This window comes from Mustela erminea, chromosome 11, assembly GCF_009829155.1.
Source record: "Mustela erminea isolate mMusErm1 chromosome 11, mMusErm1.Pri, whole genome shotgun sequence".
Lineage (NCBI taxonomy): Eukaryota > Metazoa > Chordata > Mammalia > Carnivora > Mustelidae > Mustela > Mustela erminea.
In genome coordinates this window covers 92,320,806-92,348,179 of record NC_045624.1, presented here as the reverse complement: position 1 = coordinate 92,348,179, position 27,374 = coordinate 92,320,806, and the positions used below count along the sequence as shown (strand labels likewise).

The following is a 27,374-nucleotide window of genomic DNA, read 5'->3' as shown; positions in this document are numbered from 1 at the left end:
CATCAGATTTTGGTGTAAGTGTCCAGCGAATGTTTCTGCATTCACACATATAGCAGGTGTCTTCCTAGTGTTTCCTTCTCTGCCTCTGGTGCCTAGGCAGGCCCAGCCCAAACCCAATCGTAACCACCATTACCACTTTATGTCTGTCCCTCTGGACACCCTCCTAGGCAGTTATGAGCATATTTATGTATTTGCAGAAACACAAACTTGAGTGGGCAAACTGCCAGCATTTCTGGGAAAGCAATCCGTGTTGTCTCTGTGGCCATGGTGGCCAGGATGGTGGTGCTAGGTGTGTGACAGATGGGGGCCAATCTAATTTGACACACTGATACTGAGCCATAATTTATAAAAGAATGCCATATTTTGCAAAATCCTTGGGCAGGCAGACATGACTTTGATCTTCTTCTGTGAGAAAGGAGAAAATCCCTCTGCCCTGGCTGCCCTGCTTCTCCCAGATTCTCTTCTCTTCAAAAGAGGCAGAGATTTAAAAGGTAGATAATTCAGAGAGCTTAGAATGTTGTCTATTCTCCACTCATGCTCAGCCCCCTCTGTCCCTGCTAGGATCACTCCGCTCTGTGGCTCTGGCCTGGTACTTGCAGGTCTCTGTTCATGGATGCCAGGTCTCAGCCTTAGGAGGACTGAGGGACCCAGTCCACATTGTCCTTGTCCTTCTTGACTGGATGCCATTAGCCACTTCTCAGGTTTTCAAAGGATCTTTCCTGTCAAGGAAATAAGTGAGAAACGTGGGAGCTATTACTCAGTTGATTAGTCATTTAAACTTATTCCGAACATTGATTAAGTCCATCATCTACCGATGTTAGTCACTTGCCTTGTGATAGCAAAACATTTATTACTGTATAAAAAATTCAACTAAGAATCGGGATATGTTGAAATTACTGAGAGATATTTCATGTGTGTATATATATATATTATATATATAATTTTGACTTTCAATTTGCTTGAATAATCATTTGTGAAGCATTTCAGGAAATTTCCTTTGAAAACACACATTATAAATGGAGTGAAGGAGAGTTGCTGATTTATAAAACTCCTCTGGAAAGTAATGCATTGCACAAATAGATCATTTTAAGTAAACACAGGATATAATTACTGAGTAACTTAATACATCAATGTGGTTATTAGATAATAACAGATCACTTAGGGAGTCGAAGCCAGTGCACTTCCAAGACTTAAACGTCATGCGGCAGAATAGAAGGAGATAGCGTGAGGCCAGTTACCGTGGTTTTGGAATGAATCTTGTTGCTAGAGTAGGCAGGGTTCAGATACACATGGTGATAACCTCTTAAAATCTTTTGCTCCAAGCTTCAGGGTCTTCATGCTGCCTGACACAGGGGAACACTCCCCTGGAGAAATCATCCCGGAGAGCAAGGCAGAATGAGTATCACTGGGGAAAGCATCCCATACTAAGGACAGGGAGGGATCCAACCCACTGCAGCCCTTCTGAGACCCTTGTCCTTTGCAGCTCTGTTTGCACAGTCCTGTGACGCCCACAGGCACAGAGGGGACTCCTCAGGATTCTACTATATTGATTCAGATGGAAGTGGCCCGCTGGGACCTGCTCTTGTGTTCTGCAACATGACAGGTACGCTAATGATATGCTTTACTGTGCCCGTTAAGCTCATGTGATTGGTTGCTGTGTGCAAAACCATGAGGTTTAGCTCCGTCGAGTAATGTGTGTGTTCCTGTGCAACTATATATAAGCAATATTTCATTTTCCCTAGAAACCCATTTATATATGGCGGATGGATACAGGTGTGTTGTAGGCAAGTTCTGCAAAGGATCAGTGCATGTACCGTGGTGAATGACTTCTGCCCGTGAACTGATGCAAATTCAAACGCCTCCGTGTGTGTGTGTGTGTGTGTGTGTGTGTGTGTGTGTGTTGGTGGCCACATCCTCTCTTCTGTGCTCATGTCACATTTCGCTGGAAGAAACAACCCTCCTTTACAAACTTCCCGTGCTACTCTAGTGGTGTGGACCTGGCGGGGACTTCGACAACCTTAGAGTTTGACCTTGCGTAGTCTGAGACACTGGTCAGAAAAGAGTCAGCTGTAAAATGGTTCTCAGGTAACCCTGTCCTGGTTATAATTTGCTTTCTCTGCTCTGGCTACGTGTTACCCCAATAGGGTTGCAATTTCTGGATAGAAGGAGTCATTTATGGGGAATTGACAATGGTGGTTTGTGATAAGCTGGAAGTTCTGCTGTGGTTTCTACACCTACTCTCACTCCATACACAAAATCTGAGCATTTTGGTGGTGGTGGATCTAGTGTTGATCTGAATTGGATCAATTATATCTTCCAGCCCCAAAACTACCCCCAACTTTGCATTGGATGGATGTATGACTGTTGGGGACTTTGGGGCAAGCATCTTATCATAGAAACTGACCAAAACATTGCAACGGGATAGGCGGTAAATATATTGACTTACTTTATTGAAAGGTATGCAATGTATTATGTATGTAAAGATCTTTCTAGATATCCTGGGCTCCAGTGGTTGTAACAGGCCTTCAACTTACTCAATTTCTGCTTGGTTTTCATGGCTTGAGTGAATGCCAAGAACAGAGAAAACTAAATAAAGATGCTGGCATTCCAGTAATACATTCTACTTTTATCAATCACATGTCTAATTATCACAGAAGTCTAGGACCTATTAAAGATTTTAATATATTTTGTTCTATAAGCAAAGTTCCTTATACACTGAAAAATTTCGAGATCTGGAAAAAAGTGAAAATGATCCCAGCTGGCACATTGCAAAGATGAGTAAGTTTTCAATGACTGAAGCTGTTTTCTTGATAATTAACTGCTGGCAAGGTTGGTAAGGCTGAGGTCATATCTATTTAAAAAAAAAGCCATTTGCTGCCAAAAGGCATAACAGACAGCTAATTGCCTGATTGCAGTGTATGGTTATAATAAAAGAAAAATAGTTTAATCATGCAAGTGGACACATGGTCCAGGCTTCACCAGGAAGCTTTCGTTGTACATATTTATAAAGTGTCTTTGGAATGTACCGCTGGCTCATAGACACTTGTTTTAATACAAATTTCATAACATTGCTGATGTGTTTTGATGGTCTGTCATTGCTGCTGCCTTTTCAGAGTGAGCTCACTAGCAGAGGGAAGAGTAGTTACGGTCAAAGTGCGAAGAGAAAACAAGAACAGATCTCAGGTTTTGATTCTGGGTAACACAAGAAAATACCCGATGACATATAAGCCAGGGATTTTTTTTTTTTTTTTTTTTTTTTATCCTGGAGGCAAAAAGGAGCCTCTAAAAGGTAAACATCTCTTGATCAATTTATATAAGAGGAAGGCCTTACCGACTATTTCCTGAAGATGCGAATCACTTGCCTCCCAGGTGTGACTCAGAAATGTCCAAGTAATGCCCCACATTGAAGAGTTGAAAAAACAGTGCCTCCCAACACGGAGCTCCTGTGTCCTCAGTACCCGCTGTGCGCTGGGCACGGCGGTAACCGCGGCAGGGAGCGGAGGAGAACACTCCCTACCTCCGGTGTGCGGTGCTCAGGTCCGTGCGCAGAGCCAGAGCCCTGAGAGCTGCTGCTGGAGTAGGGGGTTGGTGCGTGGAGGCCGGTGCTGTGACGCTGAATACTGTGGGGGCGGGGCGCACAGGCCATGGATGGGGGGAGGGGGTCACAATTTTAAATAGAGCCATCCAGGGAAGCACTCAGTTTGAAAGTTAGGTTTGCTTCCAGAAAACCCGAGCAAGCCTTCAAGCAGAGGGAGTGCTCCCGGGATCCTAATCTGTTGGACAGACGCGGGGCGGGGGACCTGAGGGGGAAAAGTGACAGGTCCAGGACTCCCACTGGCAGAGTAGTTGGGGCTTTTGGCCACCAGGCTGTGCCCAGCAGGAGCAAGGAGACTGTTAGTGGGGATGGGGTGGAGCCGGTGGGAATGGAGGAGGGGAGAGAGTTGGGGGCCATGGACCGAATGTGGCTGGAGGAAGACAGACATCTGGAACATCTTCCATGTTTGCATCCGAGCCCTGGAAGGAGGGTGCAGGTATTAGCAGAGGGAAGAGGTGGGTCTGCAGAGGAGAGCAGGATCCCCACAGTGAACACCTGAGGTTTGGGTGGCCAGCTGTGCGAATAGTTAGTGGGGACCTGTTGGTCATAAAAACAAGTGCTGTGTGTCATCTGAAAGCCCGCTGGGTAGTTAGAATCTCCTCGGCAATACAAACTTCTAAAAACATATTTTGGAGAGTGACTTTACACATTAATTGAACAGACCAGCAGGATCCCCTTTGCTTTGGGGTGGCTGGTGGATGCTGTCCCTCATCTCACAGCAACATAGGTCTCTGGGTCCCCACACCCTTGTCTACTGTCCACGGAAGGGCAGCTCTGCTCTCAGCAGAATCGGGTTCTGTGGCAGCATCCCAGGAAAAGCTGTATTTTTATGAAGCTCCCTGAGATTTTCCGATGTACATACAGATTCAGAAGCCATGGCCATGGGGCTTGGATCTTTGGTTTTATTGGCACAGCCTGCCGTGTGTCCACCAAAATTAAAATGGAAAGAGGGCAAAGGGCATCACAGAAAGGAGAAATAGAGCCAATGCTGCTGTAAAATTCGGTGCCACTGTTCATTTCTTGGTCCAGACCATGGTTCTGTTGCTCCGTTTGTAAAATTGGTGGAATTTAATGATCACCGCATCCACAAAGGCAGCAGAATCGCTCACATGCATTAAGATAATATTGAAGGCATAAATTCTGTAAATTAAACATCTTCCAAACTCTCTAACTTAATCTTGGAAAGTCTTAGAGCTTTAAAGCGTTCATGTGCGTGTCTGTGTAGGAATTCATGAACATTAGGGTAATGATTTAATGATTGATATTGCTATATGTTTTTATTATCAGATAACACTTAACAACCATGTACGCCTTCATATTACTTTGCAAATGACCAAGCAAAGTACAGATCATTGTATCACAAGACCTTTTGGGTAATTAAGTTTTTAGAAATGTTTCTAGCTGCCTTTCATAAAAGAAAACCCCTAAGGTTAGTATATTCTTATTCTATGTGATGAATAAATGTCATAAAGTTCCATGAGTTAGGGTTGAGCTGGAGCATGGAACACGCAAGCATGCACACACACACGCACACGTGCATGTGTACACACACACACACACACACACACACACACACATCCTGCTTTGTTAGAAATACTGCGGAGAGGATTTCCAAATAATGTTAAATGCCAAGGGTTTTTATGAAACTCAAAGCCATAAGGAAAGCGCAGTGCTAAAGACAGAGAAATGCAGAGGCCAACTCAAAGATGACAAATATTTCCAGAAGCTACACTGCGAAGTTTTTAATCAAAAGTTTAAAACAATCCAAGGTGATCCAGGAAGGACCCAGAGTTACAGTCCCATGAGGTCCCCCAACAGACCTAGTGACAGTGGAAGAACTGAGATCGTGGCCTTCTTCTACCAGGAGGGAAGTATTTCCGCTGCAAGGTCACCTTCTCCATGAAGCTACCATGCCCATGGACAATGAAGTATTCTTTAATTATTACAAACAAATACTCACACTTGGAGAAACATGCAATAAACAAAATTCTAAAGCAATGGCTGCAAGTCTATACTTGGTAAAAGCCTTCCAAACTCTGGTGCCAGAATGTACTCTGAATATATTCTGTATAAATTTTAGTATCTTTAGTATAAAAGCAACCAAAACAACAAAAAAAAGAAACTATTTTGAAGGGACTGTTTATGCAGTTTGTTAACAGATCGATCCCCTTCCTATGCAGAAGAGACAAAATCTAACTTCAGTGATGGCGGGATGAGAAACGTGAGCTCGATGGCTCTGCCCGCAGGGACAGTGGGGTCATCTGTGCCCCCGGAACCCACCCCCGCAGTTGTCCTCTGATGTGTTCCTATAGTCGTGTTCCAAACACTGGTCCCCAGACCCGGCACCGTGGGAGAACTTGTCTCAGGGAGGAGACGGCATGAAGGCAGAGCTATGACTCTGCATCAGGTTCATAAGTGTCGGCAGGGGCTCGAGGAACACGCCGAGGGCGTGGTCAGCTGCACACCTGCCCGCTGCCCCGCTCAGATCCTGATTCATCGACTCAGCGTGTTAGTGATCCAGCACTTACCACGGACTCTGTCACGCTTGTGCTGACCGAGCCACCATGTTTCTTAAACAGCCTCCTTCTTTCTGTGACAAATTGCGAGTGGCCTCTAGCCGGGGTCGTGGTAGAATGGAGGACAGCCAGTCAACTGCTTTGCATACTCTCCCATTAATTTCAAAAGGAAATTCTCTACGTAATGGGCACCTGTCAAGGTATCCTGCTGTGCTTTTTATGTTTGTGGATTTGTTTGGAATTTCTGTTTCTTTTGCCTCTGTCTTTCTGTAACAGCTTCTGTCTCAGCCCAGTCAAACACCTCCCTTTTCAGTCAGATGTTCAACTGAGGCATTTGGTCACTCATGCTCACCCCTGAAAGCTGTGCTGTGGGCTTCCAGGGGCCACACCGGATTTGAGTAAGAAGAGGGAGAAACATCTCCCGTTGACCTTCAGACTAGAAAGGGGGACAGATGTAATTCAGCTCACTGAATATATTATGACTATTATAAGTTTGCATTTGCTATTTTAAATATAGGCATACCTCATTTCCTCATTTTATTGCATTTTGCTTTATTGAACTTGGATTCAGATCAAAGGGATTTGCTTTTTTTTTTTTTTTTTTAAACAAATTGTAGGTTTGTGGCAGCCTTGGGTGAAACAAGTCTACCAGCCCCAATTTCCAACAGCACCTGCTCACTCGTGTCTCTGTGGCACATTTTGGTAATGATCACAGTATTTCTAACTGTTTTGTTGCCATCATATTTGTTATGACGGTCTGTGATCAATGATCTTTACTATTGGGGTTGTTTTCAGGCGCCGTGAACTATGTGCGTCCAAGACTGTGAACTTCATTGGTAAATGGCTCTACCGACTGGCCATTTCCTCACGTAGGTCCCTCTCTGTCCTTGGGATCCCTATTCCCAAGACACAGCAGTACTGAATTTTAGCCAATTAATAGCCCTACAGCAGTCTCTATGTGTTCAGCTGGAAGGAGAAGCTGCGTGCCTCCCACTGTCAACCAAAGGCTAGACATGACTAAAGCTTGGTGAGGAAGGCATGTTGAAAGCTGAGGCCTCTGATGCCAGTTAGCCAACTTATGAATCAAAGGAAAAGCTCCTGAAGGAAATTAAAAGTGCTACCTCAGTAAACACATGAATGATAGGAAAGTGAAACAGCTTTATTGCTGATACAGAGAACATTTAGTGGATAAGAGTTCCATCCAGCCATGCCATTCTCCAAAGCGGAAGGCCCTCACTCTCTCTGGTTCTGTGCAGGCAGAGAGAGGGGAGGAAGCTGCAGGCAAAGCCTGACACCAGGAGAGATCCGGGCTTGAGGTTTAAGGAAGGAGGCCACGTCCATGGCACGAAAGCGCAAGGCGAAGCAGCACGCTCTGCCATGGGAGCTGTAGCAAGTGACCAGGAGATCCAGAAGATCTGAAGATCGAGATCATTCCCAAAGGCAGCTGCACTGACCAGCAGATTTTCAGGGTGGATGCAAGAGCCTCCCACGGGAAGAAAGTGCAATAGAGGACTTCCAGGCTAGACAGGAGGAGTCAGTGCTACCTTCACAGCTTCCACGGACAGCCTGATCCACATTTAACAGCAGGTGTCCACACTAATGACTGAGTGGACACATAAAGCTACACTTAGTATGACTTATTAAGTGACAGGATGACCCTCTGAAGCCCCAGGAGAAGAAGGCCGTGAAGTAGCTACACTTCTTGGGGGTGTCTAGTTGTGTCTCAGAGCATTGTCTTATGTGGAGAAATATTAAAGTAAATCATGCAAAGCTCAAGGCCTCCGAACTGTGACAAGAACGGCAGCCCTTGTAAGGGCCCTAATGCAAATATTGATCCGGAGGGACCCAAAGGGGTGGGGCTGAGACAGCACGGCGTCTGGGCCTCTCCCAGGACCCAGGGACAGCCTGCTGCAAGGAGCCATCCCTCTCCTTGGTGAAACACAAGCATCCAATCCTCCTGGGCTCTGGCACATGAAAAACATGGCAGGGCCGGTGCCTCCTAGGTCTAGGGCAGGGGCAGATCAGAGCCATTGATTGTCTCCCTCTGGCCCCCACTGGACATTCACAGCAGCTACTTGGCCTTCCCAGCCCTGTGTGCACATAGGTGCCCATCAGAGCTCATGATCTTGTTCTATTTTCCTGGGAGTGTTTTCCTTTGAAATCCAGGATAAGACCCAGGTGCATGAGGCACTCTGGAAAGGTCATGGGCCTCAGCACTCTTTGAGAACTTGAGCACCTCAGAAAGCCTAGTGGCCGTACTACCTGGTGACGTGGCACAGTTTCCTAAAGTTGGGAGAGTGGGTGTTCCCAGGCTTCCCTTCCATTTTCTGTGCAGCAGGAGGATTGGGCTGTGAGACAGATGGGAGCCACCTGCTGTGGTGTTTCCCTCTGGATTGTGACGCTGCGGAGTCCTGAGAAGGGTTGGGGCTGTCCCACCCAGAACACAGTGTTCACATCATCTTGGTGACTCCAGGGACACCTGCTAGTCTTCCCATCCCTCTGCCATCCTGTGTCACTGTGAGTGCCCGTCCTCCACTGATTCTTCTTCTGCACGTCCCAGCACCTCACATGTTGCCTTCCTCCTCGTCTTTGAACTCGAGCACCCACTTCCCATCAGAAGAGATGCAGGCATCTGGCTTCGTTTCCGAAGAGGTGGTGTTGTTCCCAGATTGGACTTCATTTCAGGCATCTGTCAGAAAGGGGATTCTTGACTTCCCTTACCTGGAGTTCAATGTCCATCTCATGAGAGACAGACCAACCACCTACACAGGCATCGGGGTTTTTATAATCAAGCCTTTTTTCTTCTTTTCCCTTGGGGAGATGAAAATGAGCATAGCAGACACACCTTGGGTTCACATTTCCCTGACCGTGGAAAATACACATTCATTTCCTTTTCCCCATTCGACTACCTGCTTTCCCTTAAAAGATGCCTTATATAGTTCAGAGATACAATCCACAGTGTACAAAGTGTTGCAGGTTGCCAAGTGGATATAATTTGGCAAAATAAAAAGAGAAACTAGGGGTGCCATATGATATGGTGAGTCAGTGTTATTTTTTTGTATCCTGCGTATCACACCAAAGTGTCACATTAATGTAGGTTGGTTTGCCCAAGCGAATGGGCCAGGAGCCCTGGTTAGCCTCCCTGCTCGTGTGCAGACAAGAGGCTCTGCTGAGCTGGAGAACGTGATCTGATGGGGCCTCATTTAACAGTTCAAAAGTCCTGTTTTAAGTTTTCCCCATTACAGTTAATTTCCCCCTATCTCGTTTGTGCTCTGTGCTATAGTGCATCACAGTGAAGTGTCTTTCCATCATGCCGGTCCCTTCAGTTCCTTGGTCTGTCTCCTCATCCTCAAGAGCTTCCGTTATGTTGCCTCTCCAGGGTGCCTTCCCAGCTACAGTCGGAAACCTATGAAAATCCCACATTGTGCCACATCGAGGAAACATAACAAGCCCTTGCTGGGGCCTTGCAAGTGATACTTCTAGAAAGGACAGGATTGAAATTTCTCTTTTATTCAAAGGCAGCTTGGAGATTCTTTGAGATTTCCCTTCTCTCCACTCAAGCAAGAGTTCTCTGATTACACTGTAACATGCATGACCGTGAGTCCCTCACAGGGCCACGGGCCTGTGGGAGCCCCTCAGGCACAGCGTTTCTCTTTGTGCCATAAACCATGGACATAAATGACCCTCCAGCGTTAGAACCCATGAATCCCCGAGCCCAGCCCCTGGCTTCTCCATCGGTGCTCTTACCCCCTTTTTTCTGGTGGAAGAAACCCTGACCGGGAATGTGAGTAGGTGACTGAAAAAAATAACACCAGGTCCGTTTAAGAAATTTTCCAGGAAAATGTTGGAGTGTAAAATGTCTGGTGAAAACATGATTAAAGGGGGGAGAAAAACCTGTGGGATTCAAGTTGCTATGGGAACACTCAGAGCCCCTTAAACGAGTGGAGAGAGGACATGATCTATGAAGCCTTTTCTCCCTGACTGACTGACTGACTGACTGTGTTAGTCATGCTGACTCACAGTCTGCTCCTGTCCCTGCTGGATTTTGCATATTTGATGGTGTTTTTCATAGGCTTCGAGCTATGACCCCTGGGCGTTCTCTGCTCTGGGTCTCTGACTGTATTAAATGGGTCCATGAGCTCCAGTGGGGCTGTTAGGTTTTTCCTGGGGCGGGACAGGGAGGGCTGGGTGGGGAGGGCTCTGAGGGTTCCTGGTAACATCGATTTGATTTTTTAACCTTCTTTAGGTCTTAGCCATTAAAAGTAATAAGAACAAACCTCATGTGACTGTTTCCAGCCAGTATAATTTGGAAATATGTCGACCGATCGTGTCTGTACCAGATGCGTGTTCCAGAGGAAGTTATATGTGATTTGATGTTATAAATGAAGTTGGGTTAGGACCACATGAAGCCAGCCTTTTGGCCCCTGAACTATGGCCCTTTCACACTGTGGGAGGAGCTAGGTTTTGGGGGAAGGTAGAAGAAAGGGGGTTCTTTCTCTTCTGTTTTAAACACCATGGAGTGCTCATCCATTGTTTTAAAATCTCTTTTAAAAATATTGGTAGTCAATGGAACAGAAACAGGTCAGAATTTGCCAGCAGACATTAGTGTGTCATGTTCCTGACAGGAATGGTTGTGTTAGCGACTCCAACGGGCGCCTCATTTAGGGCTGAGCACTGAACGAGATGCTGACACACGATCAATTTTTGTCAAAAATACTGACTTCCTCTCGTTTTGCATGATCATGTGAGCTGCTTATTCCCCTCATGTGTCTCTTATGCATTTCTTTGATTACCACAGGAAAAAATGCTCAGTCCAGTGAAGAGTAATATGTATATTAATATAAGGGTATATACACACACAGTAACAACTTAGCTTTCTTCTTACAGTAATGGAAAGATATAAATTAAGGGACAAAATGTTTTATTTATAACTTTGAATATTATAACACAGAATTTTAAGAATTGGCCGCTTGACAATGTTGGCTGCATTCAGGGTAAGACAAATTCCAATAAAGAGAGTCCCCATTCCTAATAGTTTAACAGTGTCTCCTATGCTGACTCCAACACCAAAGAGACCTGATAGCTACAAACATTAAAACCCTAAGACACATGAAAAAATGTTCATCATCACTAGCCATCAGGGAGATTCAAATTAAAACCACATTGAGATATCACCTAACACCAGTTAGAATGGCCAAAATAAGTAAGACAGGAAACAATATGTGTTGGAGGGGATGTGGAGAAAGGGGAACCCTCTTATACTGTTGGTGGGAATGCAAGTTGGTGCAGCCGCTTTGGAGAACAGTGTGGAGATTCCTCAAGAAATTAAAAATGGAGCTTCCCTATGAACCTGCAATTGCACTCCTGGGTATTTACCCCAAAGATACAGATGTAGTGAAAAGAAGGGCCATCTGTACCCCAATGTTTATAGCAGCAATGGCCATGGTCGCCAAACTGTGGGAAGAACCAAGATGCCCTTCAACAGATGAATGGATAAGGAAGATGTGGTCCATATACACTATGGAGTATTATGCCTCCATCAGAAAGGATGAATACCCAACTTTTGTAGCAACATGGATGGGACTGGAAGAGATTATGCTGAGTGAAATAAGTCAAGCAGAGAGAGTCAATTATCATATGGTTTCACTTATTTGTGGAGCATAACAAATAGCATGGAGGACATGGGGAGTTAGAGAGGAGAAGGGAGTTGGGGTAAACTGGAAGGGGAGGTGAACCATGAGAGACTATGGATTCTAAAAAACAATCTGAGGGGATTGAAGTGGCGGGGGGTGGGAGGCTGGTGTACCAGGTGGTGGGTATTATAGAGGGTACGGATTGCATGGAGCACTGGGTGCGGTGCAAAAATAATGAATACTGTTAGGCTGAAAATAAATAAAAAATAAATTAAAAAAAAAAAAACTACCCTAATTCAGATAAAGGAGACTTCTGACTTTCACATTATATATATGTTTAACTGCTCCAACCTAGTCACAGTCCCTGTCTCCCTCCCAACCCTGTTTCTGCCCAGAGGACACCACCTGGACCTCGGTACAGCACAATGGCTCCCAGCTGGCCAAGGTCAAAACCTCAAATGGAGAAAGCCCCCAGCCCGTGTTTTTCAAGTACACAGCCAGCCTGGACCAGCTCCAAGCCATCATAAACGGTGCAGACGACTGCCGACAGGAGCTGGTCCTGCGCTGCAAGAAGTCGAGGCTTTCAGCTGGCCGCGGTGAGTAGTGGGAGTCCCTCGCCATCGTGGGCTGCCGTGCTCACCAGTGGCAGGGGCCTGACCCAGGTGCCCATGTCACGATCGGGGCATTACAGAGATGCTTTTCCTCGGAGCAAAGAGCAAGGTCCGAATGTGTGGCTCCTAGCTCAAAGCGGAGAACGAGGTGGGAAGTCTCTTCCCGACTCAAGCGGGTGACGGATCAGTGAAAGCCCCTCACGAGGCCGCAGGACGCCGGGTGCTCAGCCACCACGAAGGGCGGCCACACCTCTGAAATGTTCGGTCTTAGATAGATGGGAGACAGCACGTGGGCTCAGTTATCCAGAGATTCTTCGTCAAGGGCTGAGTGGGATTAGTCTCTCGGTCATTATTAATAGGGAGCCTTGTCGGTGTCACGCAGCTCCTCTCACACGGCACACCGGTTAGCGGCTCATTCTTCATAGCACTTCTGTTCTTGAAAATTCTATTTTTGGTTTCGTATTTTCTTCTTCTGAAATACCTCATTTTGTCAGAACGGTCGTCAGGGTCCTCTGAGCTCAGGGTCTGAGCCTGCCGCTCAGCAGCCCCAGGGTTCATCTCCCCAAGACTTTTGTGCTCAGACACTGACCTTGCCGGGACTGAACTGCACAATGTCGATGAAATGTGTGAAGCAAATGCCGTTCGTTGGCCTCGCTGCAGCGTGTGGATGCGTGGTTTGTGCTGGGGGCTTAGTGCTCGTTGTGTAGTTCGTGCTGGGGGCTCAGTGCTCGTGACTGGGTTCTTGCCAAATAGATGAGCGAGCTAAACTGCCTTGCTCCCAGGATGGAGAAAGCAGCCTCTGGGGGAGGAACTCAGGGCGGCTTGGGCTGCTGGACCAGGAAAGAGGCGAAGGCAGAGCGGTGTAGACGCCAGCCGCTAGCAGGGTCGGAAAGCAAAACCCCCTTGAATCTGGGAGCAAACTCGTGCACGCTGGCATGTGGTCTGTGCCACAGCCTGGACACGCGGCCCGGGTCACTAGAGAATCCCCGCACAGAGGGCAGGCCTCTCCCTGTCTGATTCACAAGGGATTGCTCGGCTGTGCTCCCTCCCACAGCAGTAAATAATGCAGCTCCAGCCGCAACCAAACCAAGGCTTTAACTGGGGTTGGGGTGGAGATGGAATGAGGGACGTCATAACTACACAGGCTGGAGGCTGCACTTGCGTGGGCTGTTGCTGCAGAACTCGCACAAACCCCGTTTAGATGGACACAGTCCAGCCCGTGATCCCAGCAGCCTTTTATTACAGTGCGGGCGAGGCCTAAACACTGCCACCTGACACTTAAAAGGGCTGCACTGCTTCACGGTGTGTCATCCATGGGCACGAATGGACACAAGGAGCCTTCCCCAGGAGCCCTCAGTGGAAGGTTATGTAGTGGGAAACCACCCTAGGTAGCGACCGGGAGCTTAAGAGTGTCATGGAGCCGACTGGGAACGGGAGTGTCAGAATCGAGTTTTTCCCCCAAGAATTCCCGTGTTCAAATCCTCGGTTGTTAACAGGTCCCCGGGGTTTATTGTGAGAGGGGAGAAGGTAGAGCCCTGGCTCCTGTGGTGTTCTGGGTGGTTGCTGGGGAGCCATGGGCCTCAGCTCGTGTGAGGGTCCCGCGGCCTTTGCCTGCAGTGGTTGGCAGGTCTCTGTGCTGCAGACGGTTTCGGGGGCTGTGGTTCTGGGGGCCTACGAGGAGCTTGAGGTCGGCAAGTGCTGATCCCAGGACACTGTTCAGTCTCCATGCCCTGAGCGTTAAGGTCCCTGAGGATTGCCCTTGTGGCCGGAGCAGAGAATAGCCAGCCAGGGGCTCGGGTGCCGGAGGTGTGGGGAGCCCTGTTCCCTTCCCTTCAGCCTCTTCTTCCTCTTCACCTTGTTCTTAATGATCCTTCTGCAAACTCTCTGGTTTGCTCCAAGAAACCTTGAGCCAAATGCATTCTGTACCTTGTACAACACTTGCTGGCTCTTACTTGATAGAGGAAATGAGAGATTCAGATGTAAACAAACAATTGTGCATCTGTGGGCAATGATTTCTTTGCTCCTCCATCTATGAAAAGAATGTTGAATAATCCTGTGTTTAAAATGGTGTTTTCAAAAAATATCTGTTGAGTGGAAAAGATCTTCCACCCCCTACAGATAAGTTTTCAACACACTGAGGGGAAAAAACAAACATTGCTGACATTGATTTCTTGGCGCACATCTCACCCAGCGGGCCTGCAGTGGGCGGTAATGAGTGCGGCCCGTGTGCGCCCAGTGGGAGGCTGTAGGCAGCAGGTGAAGGCTCATTGAACAGGGAGCCGTAAGGAGTGGTGGCGGCTAGAAGTTAGGGAGAAGGTGGGACATGTTCCAGACTCCCGGTGGGGGCCGGGTGGGACAACCTGAGGGTCTGAGGGAGGGAGCATGCTGAAACGGACAGGCATCTTCGCGGGCGGCTGATGGAGGTCCCTTCCATTTCTCCTGCTCTGTCTCTCTCTGTTTATGAGGCACTGTTCCCCTCCACCCTCCCGAGGACCCTCCTTCCCTGTCACCCTGACCCTGCACATCTGTCTTGGGGCCTCAGCAGAGGACACAGTCCAGCAGAGCTGAGGTGGCTTTTGGCCCTGTTGGAGCATTTGAGCATTGAGCTAGACTGGTCTCAGTTGTCCAGAGCCCAGGACCTACCTCGGGCATGAGGGAGGCTTGTCAGGCCATGTCTGTGGTTTCCAGATACAAAGCCAACGTGTCAGTACAAAAAGCTCGTTCCTCCAGCAGACTTGGAAGACATGACAGGAGAGTACCAGTGTTTTCGTCCAGTAGATAAGAAATCCGTATTTTGTCTCATAATACTACATCTTCCAATGGCTCTCAAACAGCTTTTGGATGCAGTGTACAAATTACTCTGGTTTTCGTTCGTTCCTTTTTTTTTAAATGACAGTTCTTTCAGTGTTATGTCCAAATAAATGATGTCATTGGAGTCCTCAAGAGAAATGTGTAGATATCATGCCTGAATGAGTTAGGGACATCTTGCTTGTTTTCTAATAAAAGTAAAACATATGGTGAGAATGTACGTCTCGATGTGGAAATATGTCTTAAACCTTTGGAAGTCCTCTTAGAAAGGACTCTGTTGTGGAGTTAACCTCTGCTCATCTGTGTTTTAGACCGAGGGGAGTAAAGGATTATGCTGGGGAGGCAGACAGTGGGGGGCAAATTAGGCGTCACCTTTCTCATACTTGTCTTTCAGATGGAACCCCAGTGAGCTGGTGGGTTGGAAGAACCAATGAGACACACACTTACTGGGGAGGTTCTCTGCCTGGTGCTCAAAAATGTGCTTGTGGATTACAGGGGAACTGCCTTGATTCTCAATATCACTGCAACTGTGATGCCGCCCGGAATGAATGGTGATTTCCATATGATTTCCCTGTGTGCAAACTGTAATTCTGTGTTGCTTAAACTGTGTAAGTTAGGCAGACATTGGACAAGACAGTTGTATAAAGAGAATAGATTAAAGTATTCCCCAGCCAGTTCGAGGTGTAAGCTTTGATGTGTACAGGGTAATTAATCTGAGGACTGAGGCGTTAAGGTAGCTAATTCTGCTTACCTGTGAGTAACTAATCATGTCCATTTTATTTTTTTCCTAATAAGACAAGATAGGAATACCAGATTAATGTTTCCCATTCACTGAAAGTACCATTATCAGAGTTCCCACCGTTAAGTTTAACCTGATAGATATGACGACGGCCCCGTGGCCAGCTCCGGCATGCTTGCTCACCTCCCTCGCTGCCAGCTGCATTTTTAAATGGCCTCATAGGGGAAATAAAACAGGGTCTAGGGTGCATAAAAGGGGATTATGGGACACAAACCTCTCCCTGTTGCTGGAGGTCTCAGAAGGCTTCCAAACCCAGAGAGAAGGTGGAAAGGGACCGATCTTCCAGGTAACCCCCCAGGTAGCAAGAAATAACTCCCTGAAAACACACTTCCAAAGACCTGCCCTCACACAGATCCGGAGTTCAAATTTACATGGTCCTTGGATTAAGTTAGTGTGGCCACAGGTCAGCAGTACCATGGCTCTTCATGGAAGTATGTGACATTCTTGCTAGAGGCCCGCCCTCCTCGAGAATTCCCACAGATAAAAGTCCCATCAAACAGGAGCTCACAATCAGGGCTACACAGCCCCAGGGGACAGAAGTGGGAGGCAGAAGAAACCACAGAGTAAACAGATGCCCAAAAATCCCAGATCACGGATACCTTAAGAACATCAGATAAAATAAATGTGTGAGCTGTTGGAAAAATAAGGCCTGGGATTGATTGAGAAAGCAACCAGATACTATCAGCAAAGGTGATCGGGACTTACAAAAGAACCGAGTGAACATTTAGAAATGAAAATATTCTCATTGAAATTTAAGACTTGTCAGGTCAGATACTAGACACATGGGATCAGAACACTGGTGAAACAGAAAATGAGTATGGATAAGTGGCAGGGACTCTAGGCCAGGGAGACGGGCATGGGAGGAAAAAAAGGGGGGACAGGGAGGGGAGAACTGGGGTCGGAGTCAAGTTTCAACAGAGGAGACTGGCGATAATTAAGGGCCAACATAGCTAAGAAGTGGCCAGACTTGAGAAAATACTAGGATACCAGGCAGGATAAATAAGAGTAAATTCATCTGTAGAAGCAACATGCTGAAATCAAGGAAGATTAAAGAGAATGTGAAAGGGAGCAGAGGTGACCAGAAGGTGTCAAAGCAAGGACTGTTGGAGCCAGGCAAGACCCTCCTCTGTGGACCCAGCAAAGCTTGCAAGTGCCAGCACTCCCCTCACTGTGTAGCAGTAAGTACCATAACTGTACGGTTCCAAGTGTGTCCCCAGCCAAGATACAGGGACACCCAGATGGACAGACAGACACAGAAGAAACACACCACCAGCCGACTCCAGAAGACAAAGTTTCAAGAATGTTTTCAAAATGAACGTGGGTGATCTGGTAAGGAGAGTCCCAGACGCTAGAAGAAACATCGAGGAAAGAGATGTGTAAACTCAGAGGTTAACAGAAACACAAGAGGCAAATATGAGACACCAGTCATGTGTCAGGCGTGTACCATACAGAAACAGGAGGGAGCGATCCTGACCAGGAAACAAAATGATTGTGATCACAGAGGACTACAGCCAGGGTTAGAAATAAGAATATGATTGAACTTAGAAACTTGTTTTGTAGAAGTTTGTCAGCATTAAACAGCTCATAGTGCACGCATTAAGATTTCAAGTTTAAGCACTGAAGATTAGAAACAGTGTAATATTCAGATCCAAAGAGGGAAGGAAGGAAAAACGGGATTTTAAGAAAAGTTAATTCAGAAGAAGGTAGGAAAAAAGTTAAAAAGGAAGAGGAAAACAACGAACAACAAAATAACATAAGAATATTATGAGTAATGAGGCACAATAAATGTGACAAAAATAGCCATTTAAATGCAGCTAGGTCATTTTGAATTAAAAATAAGTATATCTTGTTTGTACACCTAGAAATGTTAAAAGCAAAATCCTAAAAAAACTTAGCAAGCAAATGTGCACAGAAGTAATTAAAGTTTAAAAGTCTTTTTTTTTTTTTTTAAAGATTTTATTTATTTGACAGGGGGAAAGGGTGCCTATGCCCATAAGTGGGGGGGAAGGGCAGAGGGAGAGGCAGACTCCCTGCTGAGTGGGGAGCCCAGCGACTTGGGGTTCATCAGAGGACCCTGAGATCATTCATGACCTGAGCCAAAGTCAGATGTTTAACCATCTGAGCCACCCAGGCACCCCCAAATTTTGAAGTCTTAATATAGAACGATTAGTATCACCATATCATGATGCTTTTTAATTTTACCAAAAAACCCCTAATAATCCCAAACTTGTATGTTTCTAACAAAAATGACTCAAAATGTAAATAGAAAATAATTGTCTGAATTGAAAGAAGGAAAATAAAAAGCAACCATCGTAAGGAGAGGTTTAGACATACATCTGTTAGCAACTGGTAAATCATGCGGATGGCAATTATTAAGGATAGAGAATATTTTTATATGAAATCAACGGCTTGATTTGGTAGGCCCTGAAAATTACAGAATATATAATTTTCTCAAGAACACATGGCACATTTTTACAAACTGATTTTCCTAATGTTTCATAAAGCAAAACCCCAAAAAGTTTATAGTAGTTGTTTTGCTATGGACAGTTTCTCTGATTACAGGACATTTAGGTTAGAAATGAATAGCAGAGGGACGAAAGTATAGGAGGCATTTCAAAGCCACAAATGATTAGAAACAAGGAAATGAAGATGATATTATTCATAGAAAATATGGTTGCCTACCAGAAAATCCCAAGGATAGACAGAAATATTATTGACATTAATGAGAATTTAGTAGGGCTATCTGCTGAATCTTAGAATAACTGAATTCCTACAAAGAGCTTATTTCCATTAGAAAATATCATGAAAACCACTTGAAAAATCAGCATGAAGACGATAGATCCTGGAATAAAGATAAAAATATGCAGAACTTTTATGTTTTATTATGAGATGATAAGAAGATGTATTGAAATGGAGATATCACATGACTGCCATGAGTAGGAAAAGATCAGTATTTTCTTGATTCCATTTCATTCCAGCGCCAGTCATTTGCTGAGTGTTTGGGATGGTGACGCACTGGGAAGATGCACGTGGGAAAGCAGTGGTCCATGGCGGTCCTGAAGGTGGAAGCAAGGATGGGAGACTGGTCCCCTAGGACTTGGAGCATCAGGAGACCACAGGCTCTGAATGGAGGGCGTTTGCTGACAGGATCAGCGAAGGAAACAGCACAGCCCGAGAGTGAGCCCAGGAGCTTTCAAAACAGGGAACTCTGGGCAGCAATGGTTCCATGGTCCCCAGGCTCCCTTTCTCTGGAAGAATTAGGAAACGTGATAGCCAACCCAGTGTTTGTTCCCTGCAGCCTTTCCCAGAACTCAGGAGTCGCGGTGGGCTGTGTTGCACCTGCGAAAAGGTGTTCTGCGAAACAGCCAGCGCTAGAAGCGTCTCTAGAGCGCTGGGAACTGAAGACCAAGAGGAAGTGGCCTTGGAAGTCCCGTCATTGAGTGCTCGTCATTGAGTGCTCGGAACCTACGGTGAGAGTCGTCACGCCGAGAGAGCAACACTCCCAGCCTTCGGGGAGAAGAGAGAAAGATGGAGAGGCAAGAAAAAACCTGAGATGTAACTAAATTCGGTGATTTCCAATGAGTCTGGTGACCCTGGCAATGAATCTTGTCCTTCATGAAGTGTGGGCATTTGGGAATGACCTGTGCTGAGAAAGAATTCTCAGTTCTGAGCTGTTTAAAATTTCCTCAGGCTCAGGAAGTTACTTTGCAAACAACAGAATGAAAAAAGAACGTATTATGATATTTGCCTTAACACACACAATTACCCATTATGATTTTCTTTAGGTTTTTTTTGCAGAGCTCTCTGTGCTTTGTCACTGCTAAAAACAATTAAAGTGTAGCTTTTCACTACATTATAAATGTAGCTTTTAAATGGTTCTTTAAAATTCAAGGTTACTCAATGAATAACTAATGAACTTACATTTTCCCTCTAGATGTTCTACCAAAATAGCAATGACAGGAATGAAAATGCTTATTTGTAACATTTCCTGACACTTAACACCAGGAATTAATTTTGATGTGTTAGCCCCACATTTATAACAAGCATTTTTTCAGACTGACTTCCCCCATGATCCACGCCACCTTCTGGCTTGTGACTGACCACCTGTCCCGGTCCCAACAAACCAGGTGTTCCATGTTTGGGATGACCTGACTGTGTGCTTCCAAGCACAGAAATCGCAGGTCCTCACCCTGATAAAGCTCTGGGATTTTGTTCCGTCTGATTTTTGGAAACCATCTGATTCCAAAAAAATTGTTTCTGAACTTCAGGATATTTAATTCAAAGTTTTGATATCTTGCTAATATGCACTGGCAGTCACTTTGTTACATTATTAAAGCAAAATAAAAATGCTAATAATTTTAAACTTCCCACCTCTAAAGAATATTTTTGATACCTCAACAGAATTGGAATGATTAACTATTAAGTGATGCAGGGTCTTTTTGGAGCAAAGCTATTAGACTGAACCATTTGAAATTGCTGGTTGTTTTGACTTGCAAAAATAACAGTTTCAGATGCTTCCATTTGTATACATCAGAGCGAGTAGGGGCTTTATAATTGTTAGAAACCAAAACTTCCTAGGTTCTACACAGATGCAGGGCACCTGAAGGATAGAGTAGACACACTGCTATTTGTTCTAAATCCAAAGCACATATGTAATTGAAGCAGGATGTAAAAATGTGAGCAGCTCACAAGGTGCAGAAGAATCTTCTTTCTTTGCCCAGAGCGGTGGTTGGTGGCACAGCTAGCTTCCTACCAGGACCTCTGGCTCTAGTCTGGTGTTTGTTACATTGGAACCATAGATATTCTGTCCCAAATATTCACTTACGTGATTTTATTATATTACAATTATATTTTTGTCATTGTTTAAAATATCCACTAGATTCCTTGGGGACACTGATGGTGGGTCTTATGCCCATGCCCCCAACATGCAGGACCTGGCAAGGAGTCGCTGTGCACCAAATGTTGGCTGAATGAACGGATAGTGACAGTCACAACGAGCTCTTCCTCTGCATTACCCCACGCATTAATTTTAAGAGCACATTGTATCATACCTTCAGTTTGGTTTAATCAACCTCCTTCTTCTTTCTTTCTTTTTTAATGGATGGCATCAATATGTAAGGAAATGCTTAGTAACCACGATAGGAATTTTAGAAAATTGAGTTAAAAAAGAAAAATCTGGGAACTGAAAACCTAAATCTTTTCAGTTGGGTGGTTTGGTTTTGTTTTTTTAATGAAGTCAGGCAGATGTTGTGCGTGTAAGTTTGGCATTTAACCTCACAAGGTGGCCAGATGGGGAAGGGCCACGAGCTGCTTCATTGCAGGGAAATATAACCTCATGCTCGCACCCACGGTGATGATTTCAGCCCTGCCCGCTGTTATCTCTATGGTCACACAGACAGACAAGGATCTCCAATCCTCAGACTTTATTAAGTACGTTACTATGTCAGAGTTCAGAGGAACCCTTTGATTTCCTTATTGTTATGTATTTGCAAATTTAGCTTATCATGTCTTGCGCTGCAGTAAGAGACTATTTGCTCCTTCTTTGGATGTCGTTCAAAATAACGCTAAGGTGGTCGTATTTGTTTTGTAGGACCAGCGACACAGTAGTCCTTTCCCATAAGGAGCACCTGCCAGTCACTCAGGTTGTGATGAGAGACACAGGGCGACCACATTCAGAAGCGGCTTATGCACTGGGGCCTCTGCTCTGCTCAGGGGACAGTAAGTAGTGGCAAGAGGAACTGTCTTGACCCCTGGAAATGCATGTCAGTGTTTTAGGAGACATGTAGCTGCCTGAGTCTGTAAAAACACTGTCTATGCTAATACTCTGCATCTCATTGGGAATGTGTTAACTTACAAAAGAAGTGTATATCGGCGTTCTGCTTGAGAAAAAAATGAGGAATATTGTATTACCTTCGGAGTGTGTGTCCTCTGTGTAGTGTTTGAGTTGGACTATTGCTGTGAATGTTGGTGGGGTGATTTGAAACACTGATCACCCAGTCAGCAAAATCTAGTGATTTGATAATAAATTAATTGGAGTAAGTATTGGCTGAGTGCTGAGATGCCTAAAACTGGTAAGATACTGAGAAACGGGGTGACGGAAGCTATCACGTGCCTGTTTCTTGTCACCCTCTGACAGTTGGCTAACCTCAGTGGTCCTAACTGTCCTCACCCCTCCCACTGCATGTGGATTTCTCCGAAGCCTTCCCGCTCCCAAACTAACTGAAATCGAGCGGATCCACTCTACCTTTAACTTACTTCTTTCTAATCCCTTTTGAATATATTCTCTTCAGGCCTTCTCCATCACTCCCTAAAAACTGCCTTTTCCAGGCGTCAGTAAAACTCCGACCCGGCTAAACCTGCACTCTGCTCTCAGGTGGCATCAGACCTGACCTTGGTCTCCTGTCCTCATTCACCCTGATTCACGTCTTTGTTCAGCTGCCAGCTTACCTACAAAAGTCTGGGTTTTCCCTCCTTCCTTCCCTGTGTCAGTGGCATTATCCTGTTGTGGTGCCTCCAGCCTGTGTCCTCAGCCCTCCATCTCTCTGCTCTCCAGAGATGAGCTGTTCCCAACAGGCTTGTGGCTTTAAATCCCACATTGAGGTCAATGATTCTGCCATCTCTATACCCCAGGCCATCTCCCTGCACTCCCACCCCTGCCACCCAGCTGCTTAGGCTGTACCTCTCTGCCTCAAAAGGCATTTCAGAACAGTTTGTCCAAAAGAAGGAAAAAAAGTGTTTCCATGACAACCTTCCCCAACTCAGGGCATGGCAACTCCATGCTTCCTTTCGCTTAGATGGAAAACGTAACAGCCACTCACAACTTCTTTCCTCTCTTAACACATATCAGACTCATCCACAAATACAAACTGTATTGCTTTGAATTTCAAAACCAGATCCAGCGCCCCCCTCCCAGTGGCTTGACTGGCCTGCTTGCAGCTGCTTCTGCCCACTTAGCGGAGACGCCGCAGAACGGCCAAAGGGAAAATTCAGGGCACGTCAGTCCTCTGGCCCAGACTCTCCAGTGGCACTAGTATCAGAGCAGAGACCAAAATACAACGTCTACCAAGGCTGCGGTGGCCAACCCTTCCTGAGATCGCATAGGAGATGTTGCCATGTGGAGAAATCCTGGCATTTCTGAGCCTTGCCATTCAGAAAAAGGAAGTTTCCTACTTCAGATGACAAAAATATTGAGAGGTGGATAGTCACAGTGTAAAGAACATATGAACATGCCTTGACGGATGATAGGACGAAGAATCGTTCTTCCCACTCATGACCTTAGACAGCAGACCACACTCTGTGTCCAGATAGGACAAACTAAGCACGCCCACCTCATCTCTCACATTATTGCCCTTATGAAACCTGGGCAGAATGCCTGGAATAGTTATCTCAGGGCTCTGGGAAGCCAGGAGAGGCAAGGAGGAGAAACCAGAAGGCATCATTTACTTTTCCCTCCAGCATCTGTCAGTCAACCCAGATGTGGGCACTGGGTCACAGACAGAAAGGTTCCAGGAGAAGCCCTTGAGCCCTGGCTAGAGGCCAGAACAGAAAGTTCCTAACTCTCAGGGAATGCAGGAATCCCATTTCCCTCTTTTTCTATCCAGGCAGACCCATGACTATAGCAGCAGAAGCTGCCCAGGGAACGCACAAGAGCCAGGACTTTAGAAGGGGACTTTTGCTCTGCATAGGGCGGCTGTGGTTCAGAGATGGTGGGAAGACTCCTCTTATTTTTGTTTTCTTCCTCCACTCACGCATCGCTTGGCAATGGACCAGGTACAGTTGCATAGGAGAACGTTATAGAGCAGTCTCAGTAGAACCTGTTTTCCAGTTCCGTGACTGACAGGGGAGACCAGGGAACCAGAAAGTACTGGAAAAGCAGAGGGAGGCAGCCATTCAGGAAAGCATACTATATGTTGTTTATGAAGTCCTGGGATCATCCCAGAGTAACACATGCATGGATCCAGTCCTAATTGTAGACCAAAGAAGTTGAGAACTGAACGGAGAGTCAATAACCCAAGACCCAGGCTGGCCACTGGGTTGTGCACTAGTGAGGCAGAGTTGGGTCGTGCTGCAAAGGCTTTGGAAACTGGACTGGCATTAGAGACAGCCCACAGAAGGCAGGTTGCAATGTGTGGCCAGATACTAACTAGGCCAAGAACCTGCAAAAAAACCTAAATAAATTAAAAACAAAAAATAAAATTTGTATATATGTATATGTGTGTGTGTATGTGTGTGTGTGTGTGTGTGTGTGTATGAAATCAACATGCTTCACAACATTTAAACAAAGCCCAGAATTTATTAATATAATATTTAAAATTTATAGGAAGTCATCCAAAATTACTTAGCACAAAGAACCAGAAAAGTCTAAGCTGGCTTAGGAAAATATAGTCAACAGATACTAATGCAATTGTGACACAGTGGTTAGAATGAATTGATAAAGAGTTTAAAACAGCTATTACATAAGAACTCTAACAAGTGATCATAAACTCTTTTGTAGCAAATAGAAAAAGAACATTTCACCAAAGAAATAGGATATCCAAAGAGCTAAATGAAAACTTTAGAACTGAAAAATATAAAACTGAAATAAAAGATGTCCTGGGTGGACCAAATAGTAGATCTGAGATGAGACAGTCGGTGGCCTTAATGATGGGAATGACTCATCTGATCAAAAGAAAGAACAAAATCTAAAAATGAACAGGGCCTCAGGGAACTCTGAATCAACAACAAAAGATCTAACATTCGTGTAATTAATTGAGCAGACAGAAGAGTGTGCTGAAAAAAAAAATTGGAAAAAAAAAAAGGCTGAAAATTGTCCAAGTTTGGAAAAAAACAGACTTGAGAAGTTGAATGAACTTGAAACAGGATAAACTCAAATTCACCTCCAGACACATCATTATCAAAACTGCTGAAAACAAAGGCAATGAAGAATGTTTTGAAATCAACCAGAAAGAAGAGTGATGAATCATCTGTAGGTGAACTCCTACTCATATGGCCGTGACTTTCTCATGGGAAATATGGAAGCCAGGAAAGAAGTGGCAAAACATTTCTCAAGGGCTAAAAGTAAAAAATTGTCAATCTGGAATTCCATATTCAGCAAAAACCTCCTTCAGGGACGAAGATAAGGAAATTCTCAGATGAAGGAAAGCTAAAAGCATTCCTTACCAGAAGATACTTTAAAAGACTTTCTAAAGGAAGATTCAGACAGAAGGGAAAAGATATCAGAAGGAAATTTGGGACCTCAGGGGTATAAAATCAGCATGAGAAATGGTAAATATCAGGGTACATATAACAGACTATTCTCCTGTTGAGTTATTTTAAATATACTTGTGGTTGAAAGCAAAAAAATACATTATTTTATAGAGCTCTTAATTTTTACAGATGGCATACATTTGGCAGGAATCAATAAAAGGCACTCAGTAAACTGAAAGAATTGTTGGCGAGGTTTTGACATATGAGTCCAAGTGGTTAAAATGTAGATTTTGAGCAGACTCTGAAAAGGTAAGTGTATATATTGTCACTCCTATAATAACCAACCGAGGAACTGCTATAGACAAACAAAAATAGAATACTAAAAAATATTTAACCCCAAAGGAGACAGAAAAGAACAAAAAAGATTAAGAAACAGGAAAAAATAATAAAATGATAAAACTAAATTAAACTTGTCAACATTTATATTTAATATGAATGGTCTAAACAAACCAGTCAAAGGACAGATGGTTATGACTCAATTATGTACCTTGTACAAGAAACTCACTTTAAATATAATGATATCACAAGTTTAAAAAGAGAGACAGGGAAAGATATACTATACAAACACTAATTGAAAAAAGCTGGAGTTTCTGTATTAAACTTTTTGCTTGAAAGCATAGAAAATTAATAGATACAAAAAGCGATTAAGAAGACATGAGAATCTTAAATGTGTACACTGATAACTGAGCTTCAAAGTACATTAAGCAACACTGACAGGATGGAAAGGGGAAGTAGACAAGTTCATAATTATAATTAGAGAATTCAGTACTCCTCTCTCATTAATCTTTGGAACTAATGGGGGAAACAAGCAAAGTGTACGTAAAATCTAATGTCAACACAAAGCAACCGAATTTAATTGACATTTATGGAACACCCCACCAATAGTAAAATACACATTCTTTTAAATTGCACATGGATATACCATATTCTGTGTCACAAACAAATGAGTTCATATCAAATAAATCACACAAAAACACATTCCTGACATAAATGAATTAAACTAGAAACAAAGAACAAGAGAGTGAGAAAGTCTCCAAACACTTAGAAATTAACCACCAAACTGCTAAATATTAAATGAGTCAAGGAGGTCTCAACAGACATTATAAAATATATTGATCTGAATGAAAAGGAAAATACAGCATATCAAAAATAGTGGGAGGCAGTTATGTCAGTGCTTGGAAAGATAGTAATAGCATTAAATGCTTGCGTTATGAAAGAAAAAGATCTCAACTGAATGATTTAAGCCTTTACCATAAGAAATTAGAAAAAGAAGAAAAAATAATTCAAAATAGCAGAAGGAAGGAAATAATAAAGATAAGAGAAATGAATTAAAAGCAGAGATCCATAAAAACAAAATATTTATAAAAGAACAATAAAATAGATAAATCTCTAGCAAAATTGTTGAGAAATATTACCAATATGAGTAGTAAAAGTTGGAGTATCACTACAGACCCTACAGACATCAAAAGGATAATGGCATACCACAAACAACTCAGCACATGTCAGTTCTCCAACGTAGTTAAAACAGACTAATTCCTTGAGAAACACTAACTACTAAAACTCACTCAAGATAAACTGAACAACTAGTAGAGACCTAGAAGTATTGATGGAATTGAATTCAGTCAGAGATGACTTCACTGGTGAGTTCCACCAAAGAAGAAATAACACCATGTTTACACAATCTTTTTCAGCAAATAGCAGAGGAAATTCTTTCCAACATTTTACGAGGGCCCAACATTGCCCCGATACCCAAACTAGACAAAGAAAATGCAAAAAAAAAAAAAAAAATTAAGAGAGAACTATGCATCATCACAGATACATATGCAAAAATCCTCAACTACATTAGCAAAAAATCCAGGAACATTTAAAGAATAATACACCATCGCCAACTGGTTTACTCAGGACACAAGGCTGACTCAGTGCAGCTGACCCTGGAACAACATGGGTCTGAACTGGGCAGGTCCATTTATGTGCAGATATTTTTCAATAGATACAGTACCATGCTGTAGATGTGTTTTCCTTGTGATTTTTCTTAATAATATTTTGTTTTCTCCAGCTCACTGTATTGTAAGAATATAGTATATAATACTATAACATGTGAAGTGTGTGTTAATCAAATGTTGATGCTTCTTGGTAAGGTGTCCAGTCAACCTGTCCAGTAGGCTA

The 27,374-nt window shown here is 44.3% G+C and overlaps 1 protein-coding gene across 8 annotated transcripts in view; it reads left to right on the top strand.

Annotated features, from left to right (window-relative positions):
- The window catches only part of LOC116568731 (contactin-associated protein-like 3), a 165,608-nt gene that overhangs the window by 110,061 nt on the left and 28,173 nt on the right, over positions 1-27,374 (top strand). For all 8 annotated transcript variants that reach the window (XM_032304400.1, XM_032304401.1, XM_032304399.1 and 5 more), the window contains 4 exons: positions 1,484-1,603; positions 12,140-12,340; positions 15,558-15,714; positions 21,553-21,680. In XM_032304400.1, the coding sequence (XP_032160291.1) occupies positions 1,484-1,603; positions 12,140-12,340; positions 15,558-15,714; positions 21,553-21,680 (606 nt within the window). The remainder of the gene's footprint in view (positions 1-1,483; positions 1,604-12,139; positions 12,341-15,557; positions 15,715-21,552; positions 21,681-27,374) is intronic.